This window comes from Dryas octopetala, chromosome 8 (assembly GCF_963921425.1).
Source record: "Dryas octopetala chromosome 8, drDryOcto1.1, whole genome shotgun sequence".
Classification (NCBI taxonomy): domain Eukaryota; kingdom Viridiplantae; phylum Streptophyta; class Magnoliopsida; order Rosales; family Rosaceae; genus Dryas; species Dryas octopetala.
In genome coordinates this window covers 9695031-9715464 of record NC_141373.1, presented here as the reverse complement: position 1 = coordinate 9715464, position 20434 = coordinate 9695031, and the positions used below count along the sequence as shown (strand labels likewise).

Sequence of the window (20434 nt, the reverse complement as noted above, 5' to 3'; positions counted from 1 at the left end):
TTCACACTTCACTCTTCACTCCCTCGATCTCAGCTTCACTCCCTCTCAGCTCTCGCTCCTCCCTCTCAGCGCCGGCTTCTCCCTCCTCCTTCCCTCCTCCTCCCTCCTCTTTCCCCCGAAACCCAAAACCCCCCTCCTTGCTCCCGAAAACCCACCCCCCTGAAACCCAACCCCTCCACCCGAAAACCCACCCCCTCCTCCTCCTTCCTCCCGAAAACCCACTCCCCACCGAAACCCACCCCCTAGCTCACCGAAACCCACCCTCCCCCGAAAACCCACCCCCACCGAAACCCATCCCCCCCACCCGAAACCAGGTCACCGAAACCCCCCCCCCCCCCCCCCACATAGGGTAATTTTTTTTTTTTTTTCAATTTCTGTTATTTTAATTAAGTTTTGTTATTTTCTGTTTGTTATGTTTTCTAATATTGTGGATTTTGCATAAATTGGTTGTGGAATTTCTGATTTTAGTGGTAATTAGTTAATGTTGTGGTTTTTTTTGATTTAGTGGTTTGGTTGTGAAATCTGAATTTAGATTGATGTTGGGCTAATATTTGACACTGATTTATTTTTTTGGTGAAGGAAGGATAGTGTTGCATTTGTTGTGAAGGATAATTGCATTTTTGGTGAGGTATGTGTTTAATCTATCTTTTAGTTAAGTTTTTGTATGATTTAGTATTTAATGTTTCATATATGATTTAGTATTTAATGTTTCATATATAATTGTATTTAATGTTTAATCTATTCTTCGAGTTGGAGTATTGGTCCAAGTTGAAAATTAGGCACAATCTCGATATAATGCATATTGAGAAGAACGTGTGCGAAAGTTTGGTGGGGACAATTTTGGGCATTGAGGGAAAATCAAAGGATACAATTAAGGCTCGACAAGATTTGCAAGAAATGGGCATTAGGAAACATTTGTGGTTAACGAAGAAGGGTGATAAAATGATAAAGAAACATCAATTTTATACCGTGAAGTCTGGGGATAAAGAAACATCCATTTTATGTCCGCCCCTGCGCCCAGCCCGCCCCTGCAGTACAGCCCGACCTAATAGTCCAGGGCGAATTGACCCCGGCGATAGCCCCAGAACTCTCATCCTGTACGGGTCTGCGATTCAGTCGGCACGGAGGACTCGACGTGGTCACCGTTATGGTGTATATGATAATGTTGCGTCATCCACTCGTACTGCCTCATCATTAGAGAGTAAGAAAAATGTTTTCACAGCACTTGTGTTTATGTTTAATTTTATTTAGATGTTATAAGATTACTGTGAAATTAATATGTTATATTTGCTTTTCTAGGTACCAAAACCACGAGGAGGATAAGTAGAGGGTTGAAGGCGTCCCGAATCACGCGCATGACGAATGAGAGGATTCGAATCGTTCTTCAGCAAGATCACCTACGACCGAGCAAGGAGGTCCATAGTACTTTCGCTTTCTTTGTCGGGGCGATTATCCGTGCCGACTGCCCCATGCTTTTCCCCAGTTGGGAAAAGGTTGATGACGCCATCAAGAGTAGCATTATGAGCTTCATTTCTGTGAGTATATTTGGATTAATACAAAATGATTAATTTTATCATTCCTAACAATTTAATAATTTTTTTGTTCAGGTAAACTATGACATTCGGATGGAGGATCCGGATGTAGCTAGGTATATGGAGAAGTTATTGAGAAAAGTTTACACACAATGGAAGCACGAGCTGCACAGGGAATATAACATGTTTGGATCGGCAGCTGGGGCATTGGCCAGCCCTCCTCCGGAGATGGCATCTCGGCTTGATTAGTGGCAGTGGTTGTGCACTCATTTTCAGAGTCCGGAATTTTTGGTATGTTATATCATTTTAAGACTTCAAAAATCTTTTTTCTTATGTTATTCCTTTATTGTGTATGCACTAATGCATTTACAATTTGTTTAATATTTAACAGAGGAAGTCGAATGCCAATCTTAAGAACTGGAAAGCGCCCGCAAGGATTGATCATCATGGTGGTTCCATGCCCTTCTCATACCGGGTGGAGTTGTATCGTCAGGTGCGCCATTATTTAATTTAATATATATTCCTTAGTATTGTTTGAGTTTTTGTCAACATTACATTCTTTTTCAGGCTGGTTCGCAATTTCCGGAGCTCGACAACTACAAGGATGTTTATGACCGACCCGGCAACGACAAGGGCAAGGCGAAGCACGTTAGTTTTTTATATTTTAGTTTTATTTCACAATTTTTAATATTTGTATTTGATTTCCTAATTTCTAACTTGTGTATAACATTTTAAAGGCTGAGATGCTCGCCAAGAAGGCGAGTTATTTGGAGGAGGTGGCCAGCCAGTACCCTCCTGACACTCTGTTGGCGTCGATCTCAGTCCCCGATCGCGATGCCGGTCTTCGTATTATGATGGAGGCACTGGGTGTTAGGCGTGGTAGGGAGATACGCGGAATATGAGCGGGTCGGGTTCGTGATCTCAGCGCTGAGTCTTCGTCTCAGCCATCTGCAGAATTAGTCAACCTGTCCACTGAAGTGCAGCTGTTGAAGGGTTAGCTAGAAGAATCGAGAGCGGCATATGCGGAGCAGACGAGTAAGGTGCATCAGATGCAGCAGATGTTTGGTCAGTTGGCCCGGATTGTACCTGGGTTTGTGTTACCACCGAACATTGACCAGTGCATGCCAGACTCCTCCAACGGTGCCGATGATGCTACTGACCTAGAGGGCCATTAGTGATTGTATGTACCGATTATATTTGCATACAGTATTAAATTGTTCCTACTTTGTATGGATATTTGGATATATAAATTTATTAATTTTATTTTATATAGTTTTTGAATAAAGATTTTACTTTTAAATATTAAATTCAAATATATAATTTAAATAATAAATTTTTTTTTTTAAAAAAATATGTTTAGGCGACAAAATTGTTCGTCGCCTAAACACGCTTTGGGCAAGGAATAATTAAGTTCGTCGCCCAAAGCACGTTCGGGCGAGGAAATTAATTATTCCTCTCCCAAAGCGTGTTTAGGCGACGGACAATTTCCTCGCCCAAACATGCTTTGGGCGACGAATTGCCTTATTCCTTGCCCAAAACATGCTTTGGGCGACGAACCACCTTATTCCTCACCCAAAACATGCTTTGAACGACGAAGAATTTCGTCGCCCAAACATGCTTTGGGCGAGGAATCATATGATTTAGGAGACGAAAAAAATCCGTTGCCCCAGGTGTCTTTGGGCGACGAAATTTACTGGTTCGTCGCCCAAACTCTTGGGCGTCATGGATTGGGCGGCCAAACTGTCGACGAACTCAGTTCGTCGCCTAAAAGTTTGGGCGACGAAATTCGACTTTGGGAGAGGAACTACGTTCGTTGCCCAAACCTTTTTTTCTTGTAGTGTATGGTGTGGGGGGACCTTAAGAGGCATGCATGAGAGACTGATGAGGCATTCAATTCTTAAGTGAGGGCATTTTAATCTTTTCAAATGCAAATCGAGTTTTGCATTTTAAATTTTTGAATTTTAAAAAATCGAGTTCCTTTGCTTTGCAAAAAAATTGAGTTTTGATATGAGCTGATAAATGCTCATTCAAATGCTTTAATTATTAAAATCTCCACAACTTGGGTAAATGATTTGTTGTAATATGTATAATTGAATTTTAGTAATCAGATGGGCTCCACGTGTAAGGTTTATAAAATCTCACTTTTCCTTTTCAACTCTCACTTAATCTTGTACTATGACAACTGTCTTTTATGCCACGCATGTCCTTTCTCCTCTTAAATGTGGATGTTGGCAGGGTTGCTTTTCAGAATCTGTCTTTGGCGTGACATCACATTATTCTTCTTGTTGCTGAGGGTTTCTTGTGGGATTAATACTTAGTGCAACATGTTATTCTAGGTTATAAGTATTCTCGGCCGAGAGGCAATAGTCTCGGCCGAGAAAACTCTGTTTGTTTGACTTTCTCTAACTAGCTCGTTGAGACTTGCATTAGCTGTTAATGCCGCGTGGCATTTTTTATTCTAGCCCCAACAGGTTTTTAGCTTCTCCTTTAAATCAACTTTTTCTTTCACTCATTCTGTCATGCCCATCTCACTTAATAACCATGGAAAATAATGAAAAATTCACCACTTAGCAACTATGCCACTACTCCTAGTTTCAGACAACCTTTTCAAGCCCTACTTATCACAGTCTATTAATTGCTTCGATCACGAAGCATTGTCAAATTAATACTTCTCCATCACATTAATTATGTTACTTACATTAGGAACCCTCACATTTGTATGCATATTTACGACGTCCTTGTCTTTAGTTCCAGAATCCCCGAAATTCCAACTTGACTCCCTCTTCGTATCCACACTTAACGTCTACAACACAGGGCTTGGGGCTAATTGTGATGTAACCCTCACAATAGAAGGTGGGAAATAAATAATATGTGAGCCCTTTATTTGTGAGAAATAAATAGTGTTAATTTATAATTTAATAAATGGAACCCTACCAAGTCAATGTCCTGGCAGTTGTCTCTTTCAATGTGATCAAGCACATCTTCTTCGAATCGTCGAAACAAATCGTCCATAGCTTCTTCTCCGAACTGACGAGCCAGAATGGGCTCTAGCACGACCTTTAGTTCTGTGGTCAGTATTGCTGCCCTTGCTTTCCTGTCAGCTTGCTTTATATGTGAGGCACAGTCGCTTTTGAATACTTGCAAGTTTTGCAAAGTAAAAGATCCTTCAGCCTCGATCACTTCTTTTACCTCCTTCATTGTTGGTGTATAAAATGGCAAATTGAATGTGTCCAGTTTTTCCTCTTCAATCAAACACTGAACATATTCATCCAACTAAACTAGTTAGCTAAAGAAGGAGAATTGTCCTCCACTTATACTTGCATAGATACAATTTGAACATAATTACTCGCAACAAATTTTATTTACTAAATGTTGCCTGTTCATTCATTTTAATTTGTGCCAACTCTAAAAAAACCAAGGATTTAAATTTCGAAAATTTCGCCGAAATTTTCGATTTTTTGAGGTATGAAAATTTTAACACTAAACCAACAAAATTTCGTCTGAATTTCGATGATTTCGCCGAAAATTTCGATAATTTCGCCGAAATTCTCAAAATTTCTGCGAAGTTTTCGGTTGGGTGGGATTTCTGGGTTTTGGGGAGGCTGCGATTTGGCAGGAGCTGAAGATGTGGAGGAAGAGAGGATGGGCTGAGTTTTGGTGGGTTTCGGTGGCAGGGGGCGACGGCAGGGGGCGAGAGCAGGGAGAAAGAGATGACGGGTCGGCACAGGTGAGGGGATGGCGATACTGAGAGAGAGAGAGAGAGAGAGAGAGAGAGAGGGTGGGCTGGTGGTCAGCGCAGAGTCGCAGACATGGAGTTACTGAAGGAAGGAATGAGAGAAAGGAAGAAGAAAAAAAAAGAAAGAAAAAGAAGAAGGAAAAAAAAAAGAAGGAGAAAGGGAGGAGAGAGAAGAGAGAATAAGATCAGGTGGTGGGTAGTGGGTAGGCTGCATCCGATTTTTCTTACTTATCTGTTCATTTGTTGTAAAAGTTGGGACTTTCCCTTTAATTGTCAATACGGTGGGTAGTGTGCGTGAATAATAATGTGGAGAGAGAAACTAACATAAAAAATTTGATTTTGGGTTTTTAAAATTTATGTTTATAAATTTACAAAAATGTCCATCATTTTAAATGCTCATATCTCTCAAATTGTAGTTCCAATTGATGCACAGTTTGCGCTCACATGTTTGTGTGTTCGAGACTTTTCCAACAAGCCACAAATTGAAGTCAAAAGCCCAATAGTTCAAAAAGTTAAAAAACGGGTTAAACTAATTTAAAACAAAAATTATAAAATTAATCTAAAATATTATATTTCTCAAATAAATTTTTAAAATATTTCAAATATTTTTCAAAATAAAACTTGGAAAAATACTGGGTCTCACAATCTATCCCCCTTCAAAGAATTTCGTCTTTGAAATTTCCAATGAAAGTAATAATGGAACAACTTCAAATAAGCACAAACAACAACAATCTAAAGCTCTGAAAAGTTCTTTTCATTTATGAAAAACTGGAAAATAAATTACACAAACTCTGAGGTGTTTGTTCAATCAAATTTATGTAATTATTAATTAGTGAACTATTTTTTTAACAGTATTTGCCTCCAGCACGCATTATATTCATCTTATATCACATGAAACCTACTATATAATTTGGTTTTTTCAATGTTTTTTATCAATGTAGTAGATAATATGTTAAATAAACATATAGTAAAGTTTCATTCAAAATTTCTGTATTTTGATAGCAATTTCTGTCGTTTCTGTCTAATTTCTGTCGAAATTTAAAAATCTTCGAAATTTCCGTCGAAATTTCCATCGAAATTTCCTCGAAACCCGAAATTTTATTTCTTGCTCTAAACATCATTTATTACTAAGAATAAAATTTTGACTACATGTTTACATAATATTCGATCTACAAGTGGGTCTCCAGATGCATGTCATGTCTCTATTCGATGGGTAGTCTGTAGGGCCGGCACTAAGTTTTAGAGGCTTGGGGCTAAAATTTAAAATGATCCCCTTTTGTAAACACATAATTTAATTTACAACAAAAATGAATCATCAAAAAATTTAAAAAAAACACATAAAAGCTGCCCTCATTAATCAGAATATAAAAAATATATATATATATTCATTCAAGTTATTACAATTCACATTCATGTTCATGTTAATTAGAATATAAAATAAAATCTAATCAGAATATAAAAAATTCAAAAAACTTATATATGTAGGGCCCATATTAAAAGTGACCTGAGTTCATATCTACTAGGCTCGTCTAACTTTTAAAATGGCCTGAGTTTAAATTATTAGGCCCAGCCCATCACATTTGCAATGGTGAAAATAAAAACACAAAAGCAATGAAAATTTGTTGGAGTAGAGATTCGAGCAGGAGAATGCCGCCTCATTGTTTGTATATAAATCCACATGGATTTAACAACCAATCATAAATCGACATGTGACTAGTCAGATCCAACTTCAGGCTTTGACTTTTCAACGGTCAAACTTGGACCTCCACGTCAACATATCAGCTCGGTAACACTTTCATTGCCACTTCGGATCAGCCCATCTCAGCGGACCCCCACATCCGATCCGACCCGATCTGAGGATCCTCCAAGAAATTAAGTGTTCATCTTTTCTTGGTTATCCCAGTTCGGTTCGGTTCGGCTCTTGGTGATCATCTTCTCAGACAACGGACTACCATCAAGTAACGACTGTCACGTCATACGTCGGACCCGTCTGGACCAGTTCATCCATGCATGTCCGATCCGAACGTGGATATGTTTCATACCTGCGTATACGATGTCTCTGATCGGCTCAGCTCGGATCCCACTCTCATTCTAGAAGATCGGAGTCAGGACGAATCGCCTTACTCGAATATCTCTGACATGGCTCTCTGACAGATGGGACATCCTAGCTTACAGCCATGACTATTAAGGCATCCCACTTGATCTTCCATCCTTGCATTGAATGTAAAGGAGGTGGGTAGCTGTGCATGCTACTATTCATGGCCGAACGCGTGGCCTCTTCTCAACCATTCACCATCATGCAGGTAAGTTACCCTTCACCGTTTCCCTTGTCTATATAAGCTGCCTTATATGCACAAAACAGATACATAACTTCATTCACAAAAAGCCTATCAAAATATACACCACTTGTTGAGAATAAACCCAGAAGATCTTACCTTGTTCTTCCTCATTCTCCCAAGTTCATCACCTGTTCTTCCTTGTTCTTACACAAAAATCTCCAAATACACATCACTGACTTCATCATCGGAGCTTATTTGGCTGGTACCACACCGGTCCTTCTCCTTCTCCTTTGATCTTGTGTTCGTGCAGGAAGATCTCGAGTCAACATCCACTTCATCATCCAGCAGGGCTTCCAATCAGCCAAATCATCCTTCTTAAGTTGTTGCATCTATCTTACGGAAATTTGCATCAACACTCACCAACTGCACAGAATCCCAATTGCAAGATAGAGTACAGTTGTACGTACTGGTTTATATGTGCTTTTTTTTTTTTTTTTTGATTAAGCTGGTTTATATGTGCTTAGCTTCTCCAAATTAAAAGTTGTTTTGTGATTCTCATACTTTTATGTGAAATGTAGTCTGTCATGTGATTTATAAACGTACGCGGTCTTAAAAAAAAAACAAGAATATGTGATACAAATAATTTTGTTACTACTTGAATATTCTAATATCATACGTACACTTACCTCTAAAACCATATCTTTGAGTTTCAATCCGAAAAGTTCAAAAACACTGTGAAGTCTCTTTTGAATTGCTCAAAGTATTCCTTATACACAACAGGGGGGTTAGTCTTGGCTATATGCATGTTCCCTTTGTTCACTCCCTCTCCTGATTTTGTTACTAAACCTTTTGGATTCTGCACAAATTTTCTCAAACCAAATGAGCCATAAGTACTAATATTCATGTACACTACTAGAAAAAGCAATACCATGATCAACCTCAGAGATCCACATAAGAGCATAAGAGGAGTGAACAAAGTGGAGAGAATTGTTTATAAATTTTTTTTTTTTTCATCATTTAAATTGGGTTTAAATGGGAAATCGTGGGCTGATCTTCATCACTTATAATTGCTTGGTTTCCTCCTACCGACAAAGGAAGTGGGCCGCCCACCAACATGGCAACATCCAACTCGATCTGATAATCATAGAAAAAAAAAACAATTTGAGAATTAGGTTGTGAAAGCCACTTATATCATCAGTGAAACAAAGCCCAGTTTCAGACTTTTTTCAAGTTTTTATATTTCTAAAAAAATTTTGTTTCCCATTATTCTCTGCTGTTTCTCCATCTTCTTTTTGGGTCTCTCTTTTTCCAAGTACGAAAAATTTAAAATTTTCATACATGTTATAGAGTGGGTTGTATGATTTGCAAGCCATGGAGGTTGGGATTTTAGATGGATCCCATTGGTGTACGAACATCTTCTGTTTATGAGAAGGACTTGCATGTCCCCATCCTCCCCCCCCTCTCTCTCTCTCTCTCTCTCTCTCTCTGTGTCCGTCCCCGGGATAGCTAAGTTTTTTTCTCTGTTTATGTATGTTTTGGTTGATAATATAATGAAACCCAACTGGCACCACCAGTTGTATAGAAAGCTCCCACAGCCAATTTGTTTGTTCTCAAAGAGAAGTCCAATCAACGTGAGTAAAGTCTTTGTGGAAAGAATGTCCACAAAGACTTTGTTTGATCATTCAGTCCACAAAAAAAGTTACCTCAGCTTTCTATACAACTGGTGGTGCCAAAACAAAAATATAAAAAGAAGATGAATGAATTAAAGAAAAGTCAATCAACGTGCATGAGTCCTACACCACCAGCTTGTACTAGAGAAATTATGAGTTCTAGGTACTCATGGTTTAACAAAATTGACTTGTGTCCTTTAAACAATATTTACACCGCTCCTAGCCTTTTAAAAATTGTTAAACAGTGAGACACTAGGTACTATCCTTTGAGCGAAGTGAAATGGCTGAGAACGTTGTCTGTTTTCTTCTGGAAAGGCTTGGTGGTTTGGTCATACACGAAGCCCAATTCTTGAATGAAGTCCGTGTCAAAGTTGGGCAATTGCAGCGAGAGCTACAGCGGATGCGGTGCTAACATCCATCAATTTTGTCAAAACCCAATTCTAGTTTCATAAACAAACCGAAAAATGGGAAGTAGAAAAGGGTAGCCCTGATGTAGTACCAGTAGGGTTTTGACAGAGAAGAGATTAGATTAAGGAGATAAGAGAGAAACAGTAAAAAGAGGGAAGAATACTGGGAAGGGATTTAAAGAGAAATTCCAATTTATAATCAATAATCAAGTCTACCTCAAACAAATTACGAAGGGCCCAATTTATAGAGGCAAAAACTATGTGATAATTATAAAACTTAACCTAAGATGTACACTAAAATTCTAGATAAATACCTAGATTATCATAAAAGATGAAATGGATAACTATGAAAATAATGAAGGTGACAAATATGAAGGTAAATAAACAATAATCTCTATTGAGCCATCTGTGTAACATGATTGATAAAAAGGAGTGCTAATTAAATGATCAGCAAAGTTGGAACTAACTTAATTTGTACAAGTTAAATTTTTTTATTCCTCAAATTAGTGTGTGACTGAAGCTTTATTGTCGTGTTTCAGGCGCATGATTTGGAGGTTCATGATGATGTAGAGTTCAATACAAATGAAAGACTGCTAGTTGGATATACTTCAAATTTAGCATTTGTAGTAATTGGGAATCCTTTAGTTCCACATATGGTTGGTGGTTCTAAGGTGATTTAGGATACTTGGTATTTTCTCTTTCCTGCTTTTTGTTGCACTTTGTCATATGGGCACAGGCCCCAGCACTTTACTATTTTTAAATGACCACAAATACCATATGTAGTGTACTGTTTGTCATAAGAAAACGGAGTTGGATCACATGATTTCTCTTGGCGTGGTTTGGTGGATTATTTTCCTCAAGTTTTTGCTCAAGTTCTCATACAAGTTTAATTGCCTTCTTCTTATATTCACCATCCCTCCTTTTGTTGGGTGGGGCTGAGGGGGGGAGGGGGTGTTGCTTTCAAATGGAGGAATATATGGGCTTCAAGTAGTAATAGTATTAGGTGCTTACCACTTTATTAGCCAAAGTAATGAAGAAGAGGGAAGGCTTACAGAAACACTTGCCACCATGGTTAGGTTGGGTGATGTATGCTATTGATACGACAGGTGGTGTTACTTTGAGTGATGACTTAGGCACGAACTCTTTGTGCACAAAGGCACACAAATCCATTCTTGACCATATGTTTTTAGTTACAAAGTGTTAGTGTGATCGAGTGTGCTGTGCACTTTGGAGTGAAAAGCATATGAGAGGAAAACTTGACATATATGGTTGTTAATTTGATTTCCTGCAAATGGAGAAAGCCAACTCGACGTTCACTGCAAATGGTTTTTAGTTACATATATGGTTGTACACTTTTGTGAACCATTCTTGGCATATATGGTTGTTAATTTGATTTCCTGCAAATGGAGTTCACTGCTTTTTCGAGGATGGTCATAAATTAACAAGTTTTCATGAGTTCATTAGAAGACTGACTTACTTTTTAAAATTTAAAAAATTGAGTCATTTTACAACCAAACAACTAACTACCCACTGCAAAATCAAAATGCATAAACAAACAAAAGAGTAGTCAGAATGGGCTGCTCAAGATTTAGAAATATAGCAAGATGCCAAGACCCACCGACCGATCGTGCTTCATGGATTCATTGCAAGTCAAGTGGGACCATAACCCATCATAACCCTTCACCTCTAATAGAAATAAGTTATTAATACCAAACCTATCATAATTTAAAATATTAAACCAAGAGATAGGGGACCGGAGGTGAGAGAGTTGCACCGAAAGTTCCTCCATGAGATAACAATATATATGAGAAAAAGAAGAACAAATTAATTAAAAAATATCATCTTACAAGACTTGCATGAGTTGCACCGAAAGTTCCTCACATTCACATTGTAGGTAGTAGGAAAAGGCTGAAGGCATAAGCAGCCTTCATAATTTCATATATTAACAATGAAAACTCTTAATTTGACGCAATCACTACCAATATTCCAAACTCTTTGAACACAAACTATACATGGCTTCCATCAACAATCAAGGAGCCTCCTCTTCTTCTGCTTCCCTCCAAGTCCAACATTCATGCACATACGATGTTTTTCTAAGTTTTCGAGGTGAGGATACTCGCTATGGCTTTACGGGATATCTTTACGATGCTTTGGATAAGAAAGGAATTAAAACCTTCATAGATATTGACCTTCCAAGAGGAAAAGAAATATCTAGGACGCTCCCAAAAGCAATTCAAGAGTCCAGAATTTCCATTATCATATTCTCCAAAAACTATGCGTCCTCAAAGTGGTGCTTGGATGAACTCGTTGAGATTCTTCGTTGTAGAGAATCAAAGCAACAAATAGTTGTACCAATTTTCTACAAGTTGGAACCATCAGATATAGGACATCACAGAGGTAGTTTCGGAAAAGCACTTGCTGACCATAAAATCAAATTCAAGGATAACGAAGAGAAGGTGCGTGGATGGACAGAAGCTCTTCAACAAGCATCAAAGTTGTCTGGATGGCCTTTCAAGGAGGGGGAGTATATTTCTAACCACTAAATATAGTATTGACTTACTGCTGTTTTATTCTATATTTGAGGGCTATATATATATATATATCTTCCTTTTTAAGCTTTTTTTTTCCTAGTATAAGATTCTTTTCTTTTTTAGCAGATATAGAACAATGTTGATTCCCTAAATGTTAGACCATATGCTTTTAAACTTGTAGGTATGAATTTAACTTTATCAACAAAATCGTTGAATGGATCTGGGTCCAACTACTAAACTACACAAACCTGGAGGTGGCCAAGTACCCGGTTGGAATAGAGTCTCGTCTACAAGATATGGATAAACTTTTAGGTGTTGGGAAAAATGATCGTCGCATAGTTGGGATATGGGGAACTCCTGGAATAGGCAAGACAACAATTGCTAAAGCTGTTTTTAATTTAATTGGCCATAAGTTTGAAGGTAGATGTATTTTGGAAAATGTTGGAGAAAAGTCAAAGTCACATGAAGGGATCGCCCAACTACAAAGGACTCTTCTTTATGAGATTCTAGGAGACCCAAACTTGAAGGAGATCAGTTTTAGTAAAGGAATCAAAGTTATAAAGGAAAGGTTGAGCCATAAAAGGCTTCTCTTAATTCTTGATGACGTGAATGAATTGGATTGGTTAAGCAATTTAGCTCATCATACAGGTTTGTTTGGTGAGGGCAGTAGAATTATTATAACCACAAAAAATAAGAGTTTGCTAATTCATCATGGAATCAAGAAAATATACGAGGTCAAGAAATTAGATGAACAACAAGCTCTTGAGCTTTTTAGTTGGCATGCCTTTGAAAGAAATGAACCTCCAGAAGGGTTTGTTGAACTTGCACAACGTGCAATATGGAATGCTGAATGCCTTCCATTGGCTCTAAAACTTCTAGGCTCTCATTTGCGTTATGCTGAAGGCAAAGATTGTTGGGAAGCTACATTAGATACCTACAAAATTGCTCCTAGTTCTATTCAAAATACACTCCGAATAAGTTATGAATCATTGACAGATATTGAGAGAGAAGTTTTCCTTGACATTGCATGTTTTTTCAACGGTGAAGAAAAAGACTATTTGAGAAAAATACTAGAAGATGATGACCTCGATTTTCATGGAGATTATTTTGAAGCACTCATACAAAATGCCATCATAACTCTTGATGGAGACAAAAGGATTTCTATGCATGGTTTGCTAGAACAAATGGGTAAAGATATAGTTCGGCAGGAATCACCTCGTAAGCAAGAACGAAGTAGATTGTGGTTTCACGAAGATGTGTGCAATGTTCTAATGAAAAATAAAGTAAGTAGAATATATATTGTTTTATTCAATTAGAAAAGAAAGATTATATCTAATATATTATTGTCTTATTAAAATATTAGAAATTTAACTAGAATTTTAAAGAATTTAAATTTTTTTATAAAGGACTTGCTTTACTAATAGCATATATTTTTTCATATTAGGGAACAGATAAAATTAAAGGTATTAAGTTAAAGCTTCCTGAACCAGATGAGATACGGTTGAATGCTAAAAGCTTCTCAGGAATGACAAATCTTAGATATTTTATAAATTGTAATGCACGCCTTTCTGGATGCGTCGATTATCTCCCCAACAGCTTGAAGTTGATTGATTGGGATAGATGTGAGTTAAAATATTTTCCAGCCAATTTTCATCTAAAAGAACTTCTTGTGCTCAATATGCCTCATAGTCCCATCACACAACTGGGAGAGAGATTTAAGGTACTTTAAATTATTTTCATCCATTATTATTTTGAAGATTTTTTATTTTAATTATGTTGTAAATTTTTCAAAGCATATCATTTGATCTTATTTTTATTTTTATTTTTATTTTTTTCTTCTCATAGCACTCGACAAACCTGAAATCTCTAAATTTTCACGGCTGTAAATTCTTACAAAGAATCCCAGACTTATCCGGAATGTCAAACATAGAGAGGTTGTTGTTACGTGACTGTACTAGTTTAGAGGAGGTTCATCCTTCTGTTGGCTTCCTTGAAAGACTTGTTGCATTGGATCTTAGGGGATGCTATAACCTCACAATGTTTCCAACAAGAGTTTGCTTGAAATCTCTAAAAATGTTTAATCTTAATGGATGCAAAAGGCTTGAGAGTTTTCCAGAAATTGTGGACAAGATGGAATCGTCATGTGATTTGTGGTTATTGAATAGTGGCATAAAAGAATTGCCATCATCGATTGGAAATCTTACTGGGATTCGGGTATTTATTTTCAATGGATGCAATTTATCAGACTTTGATTTCCTTGAGAATCTTGATCGGCTGTCCACATTAGAAATTCTCAATTTATCAGAAAGCAGTTGTGTTAGTCTTCCACCATGCATTGACAAATTTGTGAACTTGTCGGGGCTTTATTTGAATTATTGCAAGAGGCTTCGAGCAGTTCCTGAACTTCCACCAAATATAAAACATATATCAGTGGTTGATTGCATATCTTTGGAAACATTTCCAGCATTGTCCAACATGTTGGAACATAATGACACACAGGGCATTGAAAAGATGGACTTGTCTAATTGCCATAGACTATGTGATAATCTGGGCTTGGACGTGGCAAAGATGACAAACATATTACTGAATCAGGTCACTCTCTTTCTCTTTCTCTTTCTCTATCTCTATCTCTCTCTCTCTCTGTATATATATATATGAATGTTAATAAGTTAATAACAAGATTAATTACTGTGTAAATTCACAGGTAGAGAACTCTTACTTTGAAGTTGTATTTCCAGGAAATGAAGTGCCAAAGTGGTTCAAGTGCCGTGAAGATGTATGTGTGCAAATTAATGGTGTCGACCATGAGTCTGGTGAAGTGGGGGAATGGCATGAAGTCAAGTGGGAAGATATATATATTAATAAGGAAGTCAAGGATAAGTTCTTTGAAGTAGTTATGGAAATCCCTCAAAATTTCAAATACTGGGAGAACACAGGAGTGGCTGTATGTGTTGTTTTTGAAATGACGGAAGAGTTTGTTGGTCGTCCTGGTTTTTGGTACGATTTTTCGATCAATGGACTTTCCATACATCGAAGGAAATATTCTCAGGAGCCTTTTGTTTTTTGTTCGAATGAGTTGACACCTCATGATCATGCATGTGTGGCTAATGTATATTCCATTACCTATTGACTTCAAGTCGGAGTTGGATGGAAAAACAGAGACAGAAACAGAGACTCCATCTGTGCCTTATCTCTGTCGAGTTACCTTTGGCTACCCAGGCGGTAGTGGGTGGTTCTTTAAAAGCTGCGGGGTCCACCTGGCTGGTATGCCACAGGATGGTAATGAAGATGAAAACAAAGACGACGGAGATGATGATGATCATGAAAACGATAATGAAGGTGATGATGGAGGCCATGAACAACATTGTCGTTTTTTTTGGCCACCTTGTCTTAAGAAGCAAAGAACCTCGGTCTCTCATAATTTCCTGGGTGATGACGGAGACGGCGGAGATGACGGAGATGATGATGATGATCACCATCATCAGGAAGATGAAGATGGTGAGCATGAAAGCGATGATGATGGTGATGAACAACCTTGTCTAAAGAAGCAAAGAACCTCCTTCTATAATTTCATGGGCCTGCCCTGATTCGGTTCGTGTTCCGTTCTCTGTTGTTGTTGTTGTTGTTGTTGCTGGGCTTTATTTGTGTTTTGGACTTTCCATGAAATTTTTGAATGCACCCTCACTACAAGAAAAATGTCGATAGATATCAGTCGTGGACTGATATCTATTTGGGTAGCCGTCTGATATAGCGCGTCGTGATATCTAATGTATGGTATTTTAGATATCAGTTTTAAACTGATATGTAAACATTGTTTATTATATCATTTTTCTTTTTCAACCTGATATCCTAAATACAAAATGGATATCCAATTTGATATTATTTCTGATATCTATAAAATCCAAGTACCAACAGGATTGGTCAATAGATATCGTATTGGATACTAATACTGACATATAACTCGATATCAATATCAGGTTTGAGGTAGAATATGATATAAAACTATAGTATCAATATCAGGTCTATAGTAGAATCTGATATATATAATCTTGATATCAATATCAGGTATGGAATAGGTTCTGATATCTAAATATTGTTTTTATATCAGATCTGAGAAAGAACCTGATATCAAAGCGTTATAAAATATCAATTATTAGTCTAAAACTGATATCGTTTAGTATGTCGATTTCACAAAAGAAAATTGGAATACAACTTGCTATATCAGTTTTTTTTCACCTAAAAAATGATATGAATACATAAATTTGAGCCTGTACATAAATTTGTGCAGCCATAAAATCTTCCATGCATTCTCATTCCATATATTTCAATAATCACCAATAACAATATTCAAAGCTGCCTACATGTACATAATCACCGATAACAATACAAATATCCAACAAGATAACCATATATATATTTTTGGGATTAATGTCATTTTGCTCCCCAGACTATTACACATGTATCAGTTTGCTCCCCAGACTTCTAATTTGGAAAATTAAGGACCCTGACTTTTTCAATTTTGCCAATTAAGGTTATTCCGTCAATTTATACATTTTTCATCTAAAATTTCGAGATGATCAAGCAAAATTTAGCAAGAAATAAAAGAGGAAAAATGATGCATGAGGAAAAAATGATAAGATCTAATTGGAAGGGACCATTTTGCCCTCAAAGATTTGGATAAAAAATGTGTAAATTGACAAAAGAACCTCAATTGGCAAAATTGAAAAAGTCAGAGTCCTTAATTTTCCAAATTAGAAGTCTGAGGAGCAAACTGATACAAGTGTAATAGTCTGGGGAGCAAAATGGTATTAATCACTATATTTTTTGTTTTGTAGAGGTCTAAACATACCATGCCACCAGCCTAATAACTAAGGCAATATTGCCTAAACCCTGCTTGTTAAGACCTTTACAAAACCAAAACAATGTACCAAACGCTGCCCACATGTACAAAATAACATGACAGCACCTAGCCTAATTAATCTGCAAATCAGCACTATGTCTAGCTAGCTAGCTAGTTCTATCTTCAATTCTGCCATCCTTTACAAAATAGTCATGGCAGCATGTATGATCTAATTAAAAGCACCAAATCTTCAATCTTCTTCCATGCTTTACAAAAAATGAGCATGCACGACAGCTTTCTTCTATCCACAAAAAAGGCAAAATGCACACCACCTACCAATTAACTTGTCGGTCTAAAGATAATTGTTCAGAAAATCTCCCCATTCCACACGCAACTCATCTATTTGATCTTGTGTGTATCCGCTTCGCTTGGTCTTCATATTGGACCACTGAAAACATCAAAGGAACATATATTCTTTAATTTAATCACAAATTCATTGATCTCATAAGTTCTATATACTGAATACATGCATGCCTTATTAATCTCAATTTTCAACTAAACATGCATATGCATAAAGAATAAAAGCAATTAAGTCAGAGTAGTTGAATGGACAATAGCAGCACTAGAAAATGAGTTGCTGCCTAACAACCCTCCCATTTCCTTGCTTCATGCATATGTGTGCTTTTAAGAAAATTGCTTATCCTTGAAAAGAGACCACACTATAAGAAAAGCACCAAATATTCCTTCTCCCTGTAGTTGCAACCCTGTTTCAAATTAATAATATATAGTAACAATATGACACAAAGCAGCAGAGGTTCTCAGAGGTTCTCCACTCTAACTTTCACATTAATTTCAAATACCTCTCTCTCAAACATCAAAGATGCAGTTTCTCCAAGTTGAACTTAGTCAAAAATTTGGGTATGCATGCATGCAGTTTCTACATTGTTTATTGAACCACTTAAAGGATAAAAGGCAGATCAGATTATTCAATTGCAGACAACTACAGGGAAAATCATGTCATTCAGATAAACAAGTATATTGCCTCTCCCGGATAGCATCCTACCAGGTAGAACAACAAAGTCGTGTACATATGATACTGGATCTTCAAGTAACTGAACAATATCATCAAATGATCAAAACCAAAGTTGTTGAACAAAATTTATGAGGTCAAGGTGAGAGGAAAACTGTGACAAAAAAACTCAATATCAATCTTGTAAACTAAGACTACCAACATCATTACCTTCATCCACATAAACTTTGGCATTGCAATAAAAACAGTCAAGATAGTACATCCAGGGCGGATATACCCTTCCAACTCAACCGGCATACTGGCCAACCACTGGAATATCTGTTAATACATCTACCCACATGTTAATCAATTCCTGATAACATGCCACAAAAATAAATTTTTCTTTGTATATACTAAACTGTAACAACAATCTTTTAATAATACTTGGTGCCGAAGTCTTCTTGGGAATTCAGCTGGATTCCAATCATAGAGCTTGAATGAGATACGACCTGTCGGACACTACAAGGTTGTATCAAATCAGTATATCTCAATAATATCTCCTCATATAAACATCAATGTTATAGTCATGCAGCAAACACAGCATTCAGCAAAGACCCACCATAGATGAGTAGACGCTTTTGTTGTCGCATTGTGGCGGAGAAAGAGAGTTCTTGGAATCATGTTTTCTTCCATCCATTTGCGTTTCACCAGAAGCCAAAAAAGATACAACACCATCACTATGGACATTCTGGGAATCTGGCTCTGAACAGAGGGTAGGAATACGTCCACCTTCAGACTCTGGCAATTCTTCCTTCTCGTTTATCTGACTGCTTAACTGTATATTGTCTGTACGTTATATATATAAATTAGACTAGTAGACATCTCTTACAGTAAGGAAAAACAACTTTACTGCTCCTTTTACAAGCTGGTTGCATCAAAACAAACACTAAATACCTTCTCCTGCTTCACCATCACAACTGGCATCTTCAGTTTGAATTTCCCTTTGAGATTCCTTTCCACTCGATCCTTTAGAATCAATAGGTTTTCTTCGCCGTCTGTTATTATGACGCTCTAATTTTCTTCGACAGCTCCGCTTACCTTCATCGAAATCTGGTAAGACATGGAACCTGGCAAAGAATAGGCACACAAGAAATGAAATTACAAAAGCAATTAAAAATATATATATTCCCGTACATTTCAACAAGAATAATGCATGCAGTTCCTACAGTATTACAACTCTGATAATAAAATTACTCAAAACATAAATAATTATTGCCAATCTAAACCGCCTCTCGTAAATATTGCTTTTTAAATAAGACATGGAACTGGCCAAAGAATAGGCACACATGAAATGAAATTACAAAAGCAATATAAAAAAAATAAAAAATAAAACTATTTCGGTACATTTCAACAAATAATGCAGAAATGTGACAGTATTACAACTCTAAAATATGACTCAAAACATGAATAATTATTGCCAATCTAAACAGCCCCTCGAAAGTATTGCTTTTTAACCTGCCAGTCTTCTGACAAAAACAAGCAGTATGGAATCCAAAATACCTATGGCTTATGAAGAACTTAAAGAAGTGCCAACATAGGCAATGAACTTACTCCACAACCAAACACAGCTCAGAGCCCTTCAACATCCCCAATGTGCTAATAGGGGTTGTCTCACTTTTCTCAACATTTATCTTTAATTCTTTATGCATAAAAAAGTCTCAAAACAAAGCAGCTGATGCCTTAATGATTAATATCTAAGTTAAGTAACCTCTGACCACAAGAAAATAAATGTGTCATCCACACAAAGAAGGTTACGTGTGTCTATCCCGTTACTTTCTGCCCCCCAACTTGATATTAGAGCGTCTCCTAACCGTTTTTTTTTTATCTATTTTTTTATTTATATCCTAACCTCCAACATCTGAATAGCAATCTAGTGAAAGTTCCACGATGCTGCCAGTATTTCTTAAGAAACCTTAGATGGCATAACCCCTTCTGACACTTGTCACAGTCGTAGGGAAACTCCTCTGCCATCCATCACCCAAAAGCAATTAAGCTATGGAAACATTTCTCATGACCAATTCTACCCAAAAATTTACAATTACATCCCAGTTAAGAGACAAAATCTCTCTACTGTGTTAGTTCATGAACACAAAGAAACTTCAGAGTATTCCAATTGTATAATCTAATTCACCAATCACCACCCACATGTCTGAAACAAGAACAATATAGTTAACTTATTTGTGATCATCAATAATTAACTTATTTTATACTTTTTAAAAGCACTCTCAAGGTTTAGATTTTTTTCATAGATCTTCATAGATTCATTGACTTAACAAAAAAAGGTAAAGCCACAACATTGAGAGAGGAGAATTCCCTAACACAATGCAAAGAGCATGATACCACCTTTTCCATTGTTTTTTTTATATATAG

General features: G+C 37.0%; 2 protein-coding genes across 2 annotated transcripts; one reads left to right on the top strand and one right to left on the bottom strand.

Moving 5' to 3' along the window:
- Positions 1–11497: 11497 nt before the first annotated feature.
- Positions 11498–14555, top strand: LOC147277010 (disease resistance protein Roq1-like; the record flags this gene model as incomplete). The annotated part of the gene is made up of 4 exons (XM_086255592.1): positions 11498–12148; positions 12337–13438; positions 13600–13875; positions 14001–14555. Coding segments are annotated over exons 1-4 (2445 nt in total), but the record flags the coding sequence as incomplete, so codon positions are not given.
- A 3426-nt stretch (positions 14556–17981) lies between these two features.
- LOC147277009 (squamosa promoter-binding-like protein 7) lies at positions 17982–20035 on the bottom strand. Its single transcript, XM_086255591.1, has 6 exons — positions 19914–20035; positions 18959–19131; positions 18624–18850; positions 18449–18523; positions 18236–18343; positions 17982–18107 (listed from the first exon to the last, which is right to left on the bottom strand). Exons 1-6 carry the CDS (start codon positions 20033–20035, stop codon positions 17982–17984), a joined length of 831 nt encoding a protein of 276 aa, XP_086111717.1.
- Between the last annotated feature and the right edge of the window lie 399 nt (positions 20036–20434).

What these genes read in the sequence shown, in the direction of transcription:
- LOC147277009 (XM_086255591.1), bottom strand. Translation starts at nt 20,035, where the DNA reads ATGGCAGAGGAGTTTCCCTACGACTGTGACAAGTGTCAGAAGGGGTTA. An exon ending in TGATGGTGAAGCAGGAGAAG is followed by an intron (nt 18,851 to 18,958) that starts GTATTTAGTGTT and finishes TATAACGTACAG; the next exon opens with ACAATATACAGTTAAGCAGT. An exon ending in AAAGCGTCTACTCATCTATG is followed by an intron (nt 18,524 to 18,623) that starts GTGGGTCTTTGC and finishes ACAACCTTGTAG; the next exon opens with TGTCCGACAGGTCGTATCTC.